General features: G+C 37.7%; 1 protein-coding gene across 1 annotated transcript in view; it reads left to right on the top strand.

The window, feature by feature from the left end:
- UGGT2 (UDP-glucose glycoprotein glucosyltransferase 2) overlaps positions 1 to 12,077 on the top strand; it is a 180,089-nt gene that overhangs the window by 155,635 nt on the left and 12,377 nt on the right. Inside the window, exons 35-37 of the mRNA XM_059902510.1 lie at positions 1,882 to 2,042; positions 2,683 to 2,797; positions 9,896 to 10,012. Of these exons, the coding sequence (XP_059758493.1) occupies positions 1,882 to 2,042; positions 2,683 to 2,797; positions 9,896 to 10,012 (393 nt within the window). The remainder of the gene's footprint in view (positions 1 to 1,881; positions 2,043 to 2,682; positions 2,798 to 9,895; positions 10,013 to 12,077) is intronic.

Below are 12,077 nucleotides of genomic sequence, written 5' to 3'. Positions count from 1 at the left end.
CCGATAACCAAATCCCATCATTCTGCCACTTAAAGAAAAGAGTCCTAAATTTGGCCAAAAAAAATTATGGTCCTCAGCTTTCAAAATTTATATATCCAGAAGTTTTTATGACTTTTCCCCTTTTCTCCTTGCATGCCTTTGTAATCGCTAATGGTAAAAAATATTTTTAAAATACACAGAACTTCTCTTAAAAATTTTAAAAAATACACAGAATTTCTAAGAACAATAATATGTAAATATAAATGTTACATAAATCAAATGCACAAGTTAGTATTGTTATTTAGGACCAAAAGTATATTTTCAAATCCTACTTTATAATTTACTTGTATTCTAAATTTATTATTTTTGTATTATTTTTCAAATTGATAAATATGAATCATTATAATTAAAAACTAAGAAAATAGGCAAAAGTGTAATGAAGTAAGCGTTTCCAAACATACTATCTAACATAAAATTTATTTCCCCTGTTTTCCCCCAATATATACAGTAATATTTTTCCAGCAGGCTAGAGTCTATTAAAAAATGAAACATATTAACATTATGTCATTGAAGCCACTGAGAATAATTAAGAGATTTTTCTTTATGATTCAAACTAATATTTGCCAATATATAATAATGGAGATATATCATAAAAATCATTCTGAATTATTAATCTATACCTTGAGAAATTAAGAGCTATGTACTTGTGTATTTAATTCCTTACCAAAATATATTTTGTTCAAAATACCTTGATTACAAATCAAAACCACAGTGAGCTATCACCTCACACCTGTCAGAATGGCCATCATCAAAAAGAACACAAATAACAAATGTTGACAGGGATGTGGAGGAAAGGGAGCCCTCCAACATTGTTGATGGGAGTGTAAATTGGTGCAGCCACTGTGGAAAACAGTAGGGAGGTTCCTCAAAAAACTAAAAACAGAACTAGCATATGACCCAGCAATTCCAGTCCTGGGTATATATCCAAAATAAACAAAAACACTAATTCAAAAAGATACATGCACCCCTGTGTTCATAGCAGCATTATTTACAGTTACCAAGATACGGAAGCAACCTAAGTGTCCATCCGCAGATGAATGGATAAAGAAGATGTGGGGTGTGTGTATATATATAATGGAATACTACTCAGCCTAAAAAATAAAAGAATAAAAAAAAAAAGAATAAAATGTTGCCATTTGGAGCAACATGGATGGACTTGGAGGGCATTATGCTCAGTGAAATAAGTCAGACAGAGAAAGACAAATACTGTATAATATCACTTATATGTGGCATCTAAAAAATACAACAAACTAGTGAATAAAACAAAAAAGAGGCAGACTCATAGAGAACAAACTAGTGGTTACCACTGGGAAGAGGGAAGGAGGGAAGGGCAATATAAGGGTAGGAGATTAAGAGGTACAAACTATGAGGTATAAAATAAGCTACAAGGATATACTGTACAACACGAGGAATATAGCCAATATTTTATAATAGTTATAAATGGAGTATAACCTTTAAAATTGTGAGTCACTATATTGTACATCTGTAACATATACTACAGGTGTATATACTACAGGCATATATCAAGTATTAAAATTAAATACTTTAATTTAAAAAAGAATATTAAAAAATACCTTGATTAAAAATGATGTAACAAGCTATTCTTATTAATGAGTAAGACCACTGTCATACAGACTAGGTATGTAAATTTTAGGTTTCTTTTAATCTGTAAGGGCAAAAGGAAAAAATAGAAATTTGGTAAACTCGTGCTACATGACAGAACTGTGGGGAAAATTCAGTTCTCTATCTTTCTACAACAAGGTGATGATGACTTGAGATTCATATTAAAGGGGCTTCTGTTATTTTATAGTCTTCATCAGAGAAACTATTCTAATTATTTAGATTGTCAGACATGACCTAAAAGAACTTCGAGATTTTGATCTGGATGGAGCTCCTTATGGGTATACTCCCTTCTGTGATAGCCGCACGGAAATGGATGGATATCGTTTCTGGAAAACGGGATACTGGGCATCACATCTTTTAAGAAGGAAATACCATATCAGGTAAGAAAAGTCATACTCTTACCTTTGAGTGAATAAATAACTTGTTGAATGACAATACTCAGTTTTCTTGGAAAATATACAATAATGGCAACCCATTATATAGTGCTTATTACATGCCAGTCGCTCTTACAAGACTTTACATATATTAACTCATAAAATCTCTATGACAGCCTTTTGAGATATTGCTATCATCTCTATTTTATACATGTGGAAACCGAGGCATACAGCATTTGTGTACCTTGCCCAGGCTTACGCTGCTTGTACATAGCTGAGCCCGGAGTTAAACCCAAGTGATATGGCTCAGCTGTATGTTCCTAACTACAATAGAAGATTTAAACTTGGTTTGTTGCATAACAAAATGAAGATTGTCTTCAGAGCTGTTACTGTTTTGTAGGCCCATGAGTTTCAGGAGATCTTGGAAAAACTTAAGGTGACCTTAAGAGGATGTGGATCCTAACAGCATCATATCAAACTTCAAACCCCTTGGAAACAGTATAGACATCGGAGCAAATTATGAAAGGATTCATTATTATTAGACCCAGGGATATCTAAAGTTAATACCAACACTGTAGACAATCACTGGAGGAAAGTAAATATATGTAAACAACATAGGCTCTCAAGGAGTCTTCATTTCTTGCAGTGCCTTATACGTGGTGGATCTCAAGAAGTTCAGGAGAATCGCAGCAGGTGACAGGCTCCGGGGCCAGTACCAAACTCTCAGTCAAGATCCAAACAGTCTTTCAAACCTAGATCAGGTAAGTAAAATATTCATGGAATAATTTTCAATACATAGACATAGACTGTTCTATCTCCCTGCTTATAGACGTCAAAATCTTGTATTTTTAGCCTCTTTCTTCCCTTTGTACAATTTTGCATTAGCTATCTTGACTTACATATTTTTTCACTTCAAGCCTAACATTTTCAGAATAGCATTTGATCTTCACTTTTCCATGCTTAAACCTCTTCTTTCCACTATGTGCCCTATCTCACTTTGTTACCCTAAATTTTTCTTACTTGCTTCCATCATCATTTAAACATGTCTGTCTCCCTCCCTCCCTCCCTTTCTCTCATTTCTCTTTCTCTCTGATCTTTAAGATAAACTCCCTTCATCCTGTGCCCTCCCTGACTACTGCGTTACGTTTTGTTTTTCCTCACAAATACTTTTTTTTCTCAAATCCCATTATTTCCTCATTATTGTATCCTGCTAATTTCCTCATTTTAACAATTTAAACAGAAGAAAAAGACCTGTAGCCCATAATTCCCACTATTCCCTCTTTCCAGTGACTAAAGAATATAGGTTCTGGACTTCCCTGGTGGCACAGTGGTTAAGAATCCGCCTGCCAATGCAGGAGACACAGGTTTGGATCCCTGGTCCAGGAAGATCCCACGTGCCACGGAGCAACTAAGCCCGTGCGCCACAACTACTGAGCCTGTGCTCTAGAGCCCGCGAGCCACAACTAGTGAAGCCTGCGTGCATAGAGCCCGTGCTCCGCAACAAGAGAAGCCACCGCAATGAGAAGCCCGTGCACCACAACGAAGAGTAGCCCCCGCTCTCTGCAACTAGAGAAAGCCTGCACGCAGCAACGAAGACCCAACGCAGCCAAAAATAAATAAGTAAATTAAGAATATAGGTTCTTACTAGAACCTTACATGTTTGTTAATTCAGCAAGTATCTGTTGAATACTTACTATGTGTCAGATACTCTCCTAAGCCCTGGGACGTCAGAAAACAAAACAGAGATCCTTAGCTCATGGTGCTTTCATTCTAGTGGGAAAATAACTAAATAAATCAGTGAACAATATTTAAAGGTAATAAGTGCTTTAGAGAAAAAATAAAACACGAAAACATGGTAGAGTTCAGAATGGTGAATAGGGGTTAGAGTTTGCTGTTGTAAACTGAGTGGCCATATATCTATACGAAGGTGATGTTCAGATGGCGGCTTAAGAGCTGACCATGCAGGTATCTGTGAGAATTCCAAGCAGAAAGAATATCGAATGCAAAGGTCCCAAGGTGGGAGTGGGCCTTACATGTTTGAGGAATAGTACAGAGGGGAAAAATAGTCTGGCATAGGGAAGAGAGGTAACAGAGGGTCTAGATAATGTAGGAAGTTGAGGCTGTTTGTTTAAAAATCAAGCAAATGGAATATTATAGGTCAAAATACTAATGATTGATTCAAGAGCACACTGATGAAGGACTGATTTTAAAAAATCATTCTTGGAAGTTGAGAGAACTCCAAATATGTATGTGTGCAAATGCAAGGTAGCGTCTTTGCAATATTGCCAATTAGTAAAAAACAGACATAGAGTCCTCAGTAAACCCCAGTAACATTCCAGATTTAGATTATGAATATCACATTTTTATAATTCTTAGTCATTTCCCCAATGGATTATTCATAAGGAACCCTACTGGTTATCTGCCTGTGGGTAACTAAGGAAAGGACTCATTTTTCAAGCAGACCAGCAGACATCTGAGGGACTCTCCCAGCACTGTGTCACCACGTGTGGGGGATGGTGGTCCTTCTTTGGACGCATTTGGCTATCATTCCCGCCAGTCCGCTGAACACGTCTCACTAAAGTCAAAGCGATGTCTTCTTATCCAGTGAACACTTCTTGTTTCTTCTTATTTGCCTTTTTTGTGATGTGGGTGCTTTAAACCTCTCCTTTCTTGAAACTCCCTTGGCTTTCATAATAGCAAATCTTCCTGGTTCTTCTCTGATGTCCGTGACTTTCGCAGCACAGTTTATTTGAGAACTACACTTTTTCTACCTCTTATTTAAATGTTGCTATCCTCCAAGTTTCTGCCCGTGGCCCTCTTCTCATTCTGTACCCACTCTATTGGCTTCTCACATACACTGGCTTTAATTTCCAGCTTTTTTTCTACCAAGAATTCCCAAATCTTTACCTCGCCCTTCTCTCTCCTCTGAATGCCTAACTCATATGTTAAATCTGCTGAAACAGACACAGTAATGCCCAGAACTTTTCTCAAATTAAAAGTCAAAAACCCGAGCTGTATTCCTCCTCCACTGTTCTTTACATCGGCAGCTACTGCTCAGCTCCCTATCACAGGTTGGGTTATCCAGGAACCAAACTGACTCTAAAGTGGAAATTATCCTGCAGGAAGCTTATTAGGAAGTGCTCTCAGGACTAACAGCTGTTGGAGAAGGAAAGGAAGCAGAATTAGACAAATTCTACAAATTCTACATTTGTAGAATTCTACAAATTCAGCAAAGGCCTCAGACAACCCCCACAGGGAGTTCTGAAGCTGAGATGGCTTTCCTGGTTGTCACAGTTTGTCGAGGGGCCCAGGTCTTTATTCCTTCACCAAGATTCCCCTAACCTAGTGATACGACCCAGAACCTCCCAGAGTTATGGGGATAATGAGCACAAGTTCCCCAGGAAGGTCACTGGGAGGGATAAGCAGGGTCACTTCTACTTTGCCCCCTTGGACCCATGCCCTTGTCCGTAATCTTCTTTCTGGGCCCCTGACCCATCAACCAAGCCATTCACCATTTCATATGAATTTATATATATTTTATCCTTAGGCTGCTTCTCTTCTATATACAAAGTGAATGATAAGGTACATCATCTGAAGCAGTTAAAACGGTTCTTAGAAAATTCATAGCACTGAGTACATATTAGAAAAGAAAAAGGGTCTCAACCTCAGCTTCTACCTAGAAACTAGAAAAAAAGAGCAAATTTGAAACCAAAGTAAGTAGAAAAGAGAATAATTAAGATTAGAGTGGAAATCAATGAAATGAAAAAAATGGAAAAATGGTATGTTTCCATAGATTTTCTTACAAACCAAAGCTGGTTCTTTGATAAAATTAAGAAAACATAAACCTTTAGCCAGACTGATCAGAAAAAAGATAAAAGACACAAATTACTAATATAGAAATGAGAGACATGACAGCACAATATCTACAGATATTGAAAGAATAATGAGAAACTATTACAAACAACTTTATGGTAATAAATTCAACAACTTCGATGAAATGGACAAATTACTTAAAAGATACAAACTACCAAAATGCACTCAAAATGAAATAGATAACCTGAGTAGCCCTATAACAACTGAAGAAATTGAATTTAGTTTAAATCTCCAGGCCCAGATAGCTTCTAAATTCTACCAAACTTTTGTGAATTCTACCCAACATTAAAGAAATAGTATCAATTCTACGCAAGCTCTTCCAGAAAATTGACATCACATTACTTTTGCCATATTCTGTTAGAAGGAAGTCACTAGGTCCAGCCACACTCCAGGAGAAATAATTGCACAAAAGAATGAATACTGGGAGGCACGGATCACTGGGAGCCGTATCAGAAACTGCCTACCACAAACCCAGATATCTATCAAAATGAGATTGGATAGAAAGATTGTGGTATATTTACTCAACAGTAAAAAGGAATGAATTATTCATACACATAACAACATCGATGAATCTAAAAACAATTATGCTGATCTAAAGAAGCCAAGCCAAAAATATACATATCACATGATTCTATTTATACAAAATTCTAGAAAATGCAAACCAATCTACATGGACAAAAAGCAGTTCGTGTTTGCCCAGGAACTAACTGGCTTAGGTGAATGTAGAAAGGACAGGCAAGAAGGATTGCAAAAAGGCACAAGAAAACTTGAGAGTGATGGATATATTCAGTGAGCTTGATTGTGATCGTTGTGTCACAGGAATATTTGTATGTAAAACTTATCAAACTGTACCCTTTAAATACGAACAGGGAATGGACTGGCATAAGGTTAGACATATATAGATCAATGGTATAGAACTGAGAGTCCAGAAATAAACCCATGCATCTATGGTCACTGGATTTTTGACAAGCATGCCAGGATAATTTAATGGAGAAAGAATAGCTTTTTCAGCAAAGGTGCTGGAACAACAGCATATCCACATGTAAAGAATGGATTGGACCCCTTCCTAACACCATGTATAAAAACTAACTCAAAATGGATCAAAGGCCTGAATGTAAGAGGGTAAAGTATAAAACTCCTAGAAAGTATTGGTGTACATCTTTGTAACTTTGGATTAGGCAATGGTTTCTTAGATATGAAACAAAAAGTACCAGCAACTAAAGAAAAAATAGGACTGCATCAAAATTTAAAACTTTGTGCATTAAAGGACACAAGAAAGTGAAAAGACAACCCACAGAATGGGAGAAAATATTTGCAAATCATGTACCTGATAAGAGACTAGTATCCAGAACATATAAAGAACTCTTATAATTTAATAACAAAAAGAGAACCGATTTTTAAATGCTCAAAGGATTTTATTTTTGTTTTTGAGTGTGCTGGGTCTTCATTGCTGCGTGCAGGCTTTCTCTAGTTGTGGTGAGCGGTGGCTTCTCTTGTTGCAGAGCATGGGCTCTAGGTGCGCTGGCTTCAGTAGTTGCAGCATGCGGGCTCAGTAGTTGTGGCTCGCGGGCTCTAGGGCGCAGGCTCAGTAGTTGTGGTACACGGGCTTAGTTGCTCTGCGGCATGTGGGATCTTCCTGAAGCAGGGGTCGAACCCGTGTCCCCTGCATTGGCAGGCGGATTCTTATCCACTGCACCACCAAGGAAGTCCTGCTCAAAGGATTTAAGTAGATATTTTTCCAAAGAAGATATACAAATGGCCAATAAATACGTGAAAAGATGCTCAGCATCACTGGTCATTAGGAACTTCAAGTCAAAACTACAGTGAGATACCTCATCATACTCACTGGGATGGCTATAATAAAGACAGTAAAAGCTTTGGCAAGGATATGGAGAATTTGGAACCATCATACACTGCTGATGGGAACATAAAATAGTATAGTCTAGTATCTGTGTCTGTGTGTTTCGCCAGCCATGTTTAGTCGCATGGGGCAGATGCAGAGTTTGGATTTAACCAGGACTATAATTTTGCCAAGTGAGTACAACTAAATGCGAGAATGGTAAGACAATTGAGAATATATTCAAGGGATTAAATATAATGATTAACCATGGAAATTAAGGAAGGGGGGGAGTGAAGAAATCAGGAGGTAAAGGACAGTGAAATAGTGGTAGGATCAGTTGATTGGAGGTCCCAGTGGGGGTCAAAAGATATTGATATCTGAGTACTTGATGGAGTAAGCTGAAAATTAAGAGGTTGTCAGAGAGTGGGAGCATGAAATTGAAATTATAGAGGACTTGGCTAGGACATGACCATGGGAGAAAGTGACTGAGATAAGATGACAGACCAGGTTGTTTAAGGATTTAAAGAATGGATTCCCAGGAAAAGGGTGTTGGAAGAAGGAACAGTTAACTAGCTTTTATTTTTTTTAATTAATAGACTATTTTTTTAGAGCAGTGTTAGATTTACAGGAAAAAATTGAGCAGAAAATACAAAGAAGTCTCATATTTCTGGGCTCTCTATTCTGTTCCATTGCTGTATTTGTCTGTTCTTTTGCCATTACCAATCTCTTAATTACTATAGAATTTATATGAAGACTTCAAATTCAGTAGTATCGGTTCTCTGACTTTGTTATTCTTCTTCAACACTGTGTTGGCTATTCTGGGTCTTCTGCCTTTCATATAAACTTGAGAATGAGTTGGTTGATACCCACAAAATAATTTTCTGGGACTTTTATTGGGATTGCGTTGAATCTATAAATTGATTTGGGAAGAATTGACATCTTAACAATATTAAGTCTATCTGTGAACATGAAATATCTCTCCATTTATATAGATGTTCCTAGATTTCTTTCATCAGAATTTTATAGTTTTCCTCATGTAGAGGAACATATTTTGTTAGATTTTTTTACCTAGGTTTATTTGGGGTTTTTTGTTTTTTTGTTTTTGGGGGGGTTTTTTTGGTGCTAATGTAAATGATGGTGTGCTTTTAATTTCAAATTCCAATTGTTCGTTGCTGGTATATAGCAATTGACCTTTGTATGTTAACCTTGTATCCTGAAACCTTGCTATCATTGCTTCTTAGTTCCAGGAGTTTTTTTTTTTTTTTTTTTTTACTGATTCTTAGGATTTTCTGCGTAAACAATCCTGTCATCCTCAAAGAAAGACAGTTTTATTGCTTCCTTTCCAATCTTTATACCGTTTATTTCATTTTCCTGTCTTGCTGCATTGGCTAGAACTTCCAGTATGATGATTAATAGGAGTGTTGAAAGAAGAACCCTAGAATTATGAATCTTGGAACTTAGATGGGACAGCTAACACAAGTACTGCTGGTGCCCTCCGGGAGAGAGAGGAAACATGCCCTTTTCTCTGGAATGTAAACAAATATTCTCTGGGAAGGGCTCTGCAACCCCTGGCATATATAAGCAGGTATCTCTGGGAAAGATGTCTCTAAATCTCTGCAGAGATCTCTGTCTTTAACTTACTAGGCTCATTTGCCATTTAAACATCATTTTACCCAGGTGCCAGCAATCTTTGCTTAGAAAGCTCTGATTATGCAGAAATGTGAAAATATTTGTGGAGCATAGTTTGCTGATAGGGAAATGAAAAGTCACCTCAGAATCTGGACAGTGTGGTGGTGACTACATAAACAGTAATAGCAGACACGGTACAAGTGATTCATCCTGCTGTTTCGAGGCAGATAAGAGGTAGAGAGGGCATGTGGAATGGTGGGTTTCTGGGCCTCTCTCTCCACCTCGGATGCTAGGGGTGAAGCCCAGGGCAGGTGTGGTCTTTGTTCCAGTGCACAGGTTCATTCATGACACAAGACTATTGGGTCAAATTAAGGATTTAAAGCTTCAAAATATAGACACACCTCAGATTTACATGTTTTTTTAGGATCTTTTTAAAATCTAAATGATATCTTCAACTTCTTTCACTCTGACTCTAATTTCTATACCTCTATGTTTAAATCATTCTTTTTTTCTGTAGGATCTTCCCAATAATATGATTTACCAAGTTGCCATTAAGTCTCTTCCCCAAGACTGGTTGTGGTGTGAAACCTGGTGTGATGATGAATCCAAACAAAGAGCCAAAACAATTGATCTGGTGAGCGTTTGCATTTTCCTTTGTATAAGCAGATATGAAAATGTTCCAATAGAAATATTTTCTGTTTTACAAATGGAATGGCACACCTAGGGCACCCTGCTGCTCAGGCTGTTATTTACTGTTATATTTACCTAGGTTGGCAAGTATAGGGCTGTGTTGGGGGCCCCCAAGACCACCCCCAGGTTTGATGATTCAATAAGAGGACTCATAGGACTCAGAATCATGGCTGTGAAGATATTACAGTGACAGAATGCAAAGCAAAATCAGTAAAAGGAAAAGGCGCATGGGGTGAAGTCCAGAGAAAACCAGGTTCAAGCTTCCAAGAGTCCTCTCCCTGTGAAGTTACCCAGGACAACCCTAATTCCTTAAGCTACAAGAAGTACAACAACCCATGTGAAATGTGGTCTATCAGGGCCGCTTACCAGAAACCCAATGCCCAGGATTCTTACTGGGGGCCTGGTCATGGCAAGCACCCCCTCTGCCTGGCACGTGCCAAAATTCCCAACATCCAGAAGGAAGGCAGGTGGTCAGCATAAACCACATGTTTGCACAGTTTAGGCACAGTGAGCCATTCTTAGCAGGGAATGTTGGGAACACTCCTGAAACCCAAGTTCCCAGGTGCCAGCCAAGGGCCAACCTTGCAAGCATGGGCCTAAGAGTAGCGGTCTCAGGCCTGCTGTGTTCATTCTTTTCTGCACAAAGCCTTTTGAAAGAAAGGCCATGAGCTGGCTGAAATGTTTATGGATTGACTATCATCTTAACATGTCATAAGTTTAGTTTCCCTGCCAATAGTTTTCCCAAATAAAGACAACCAAAATAACTCTGTCTACTTAAATTATCCTATACATGTCTATTTTTCTTCATTATTTTTGAGAAGTTTTTTTCTTAGATTTTCATTTTAAGCAGTTTATGCTACACAGTTTAAATCTAGACATGAAGTATTTTAAACTAACTTATTTATTATCCAGCTGTCTAGACATTATATTCCAATACTATATATTGTCTTTAATAGTACAAGATATTATTCTTTTTCTGACCATATTGTTTTTATGTGCTAAAAGTATAGAATTGTTTAGAAGATCTTCACTGAAGAACAGACTGTCAAAATATTAAAACTCATAGTTTTGAACAAAATAAGACAGGGCAATAAAATATAGGGATGTTTTTCCATATATGTATAGAAATGTATAGAAAGAAAGTAGCATGCCAAAATGTTAGATTGCAATCATAGGGGATAGAATGTAGCAGAAACAAGATGGCACTGGTAAGAAGAAAGCGAGGGAAATTTCTAAAGAGAGGTCAAGAACATTACTGAACATAACAGAAAATGTTAAGGTTATGTTGTATAAGGTGGTGACTCATATGTTAGTGACATAAGGTCTCCTTGGGATCTTTAGCACTTAGATTAACATGAGCTACTCTGACAAATGCCCAGATTTCCATGGTTTCACATACACCCAGGTTCAGACCTGAGTGGGTGTCCTGTCAGTGAGTAGCTTCCCTGTACATCACGACTCAGGGACCAGTCTCCATCCATCTTGTGACCTCTTCGTCCTCTAGGGTCCTGTCATCATCTGTGTCCATCTGGAGCTGATCCATCCAGTATGGCAGCCACATGCCACATGCAGCCATAGAGTACTTAAAATGTTGCCAGTGTAAGTTGAGACATGCCGTAAGGTATAAAACACATCGGATTTTGAAGACTCAGTACAACAAAAAGAATGTAAAAATATCTCATTACTAATTTTTATATTGATTACATTTTGATAACATTTTGGAAATATTGGGTTAAATAAAATATAGTATTAAAACTTATTTCACCCATTCCTTTTACATTTTTATATGTGGCTGCTAGGAAATGTAAAGCTGTGTGTGTGGTTTCCATCATATTTCTGTTGGATAGTGTTGATCTGGAGGGAAAGGAGAAAGGAGTGTGGAGAATGCACCCTGCTCCTAAAGGCCTTGGCCCCGTGGTAGGAATTGGTCGTGTGGCCACATCCAGTTGTAAGAGGAGCTAAGGATCGTCATTCCTCGATGGCAGCCACTTCCTAGCAATGGGTCTACA

The sequence above is a fragment of the Balaenoptera ricei genome, chromosome 18, assembly GCF_028023285.1.
Source record: "Balaenoptera ricei isolate mBalRic1 chromosome 18, mBalRic1.hap2, whole genome shotgun sequence".
Taxonomy (NCBI): Eukaryota; Metazoa; Chordata; class Mammalia; order Artiodactyla; family Balaenopteridae; genus Balaenoptera; species Balaenoptera ricei.
The sequence above is the reverse complement of the archived record's forward strand: the minus strand, read 5'-3'. Positions and strand labels throughout refer to the sequence as shown.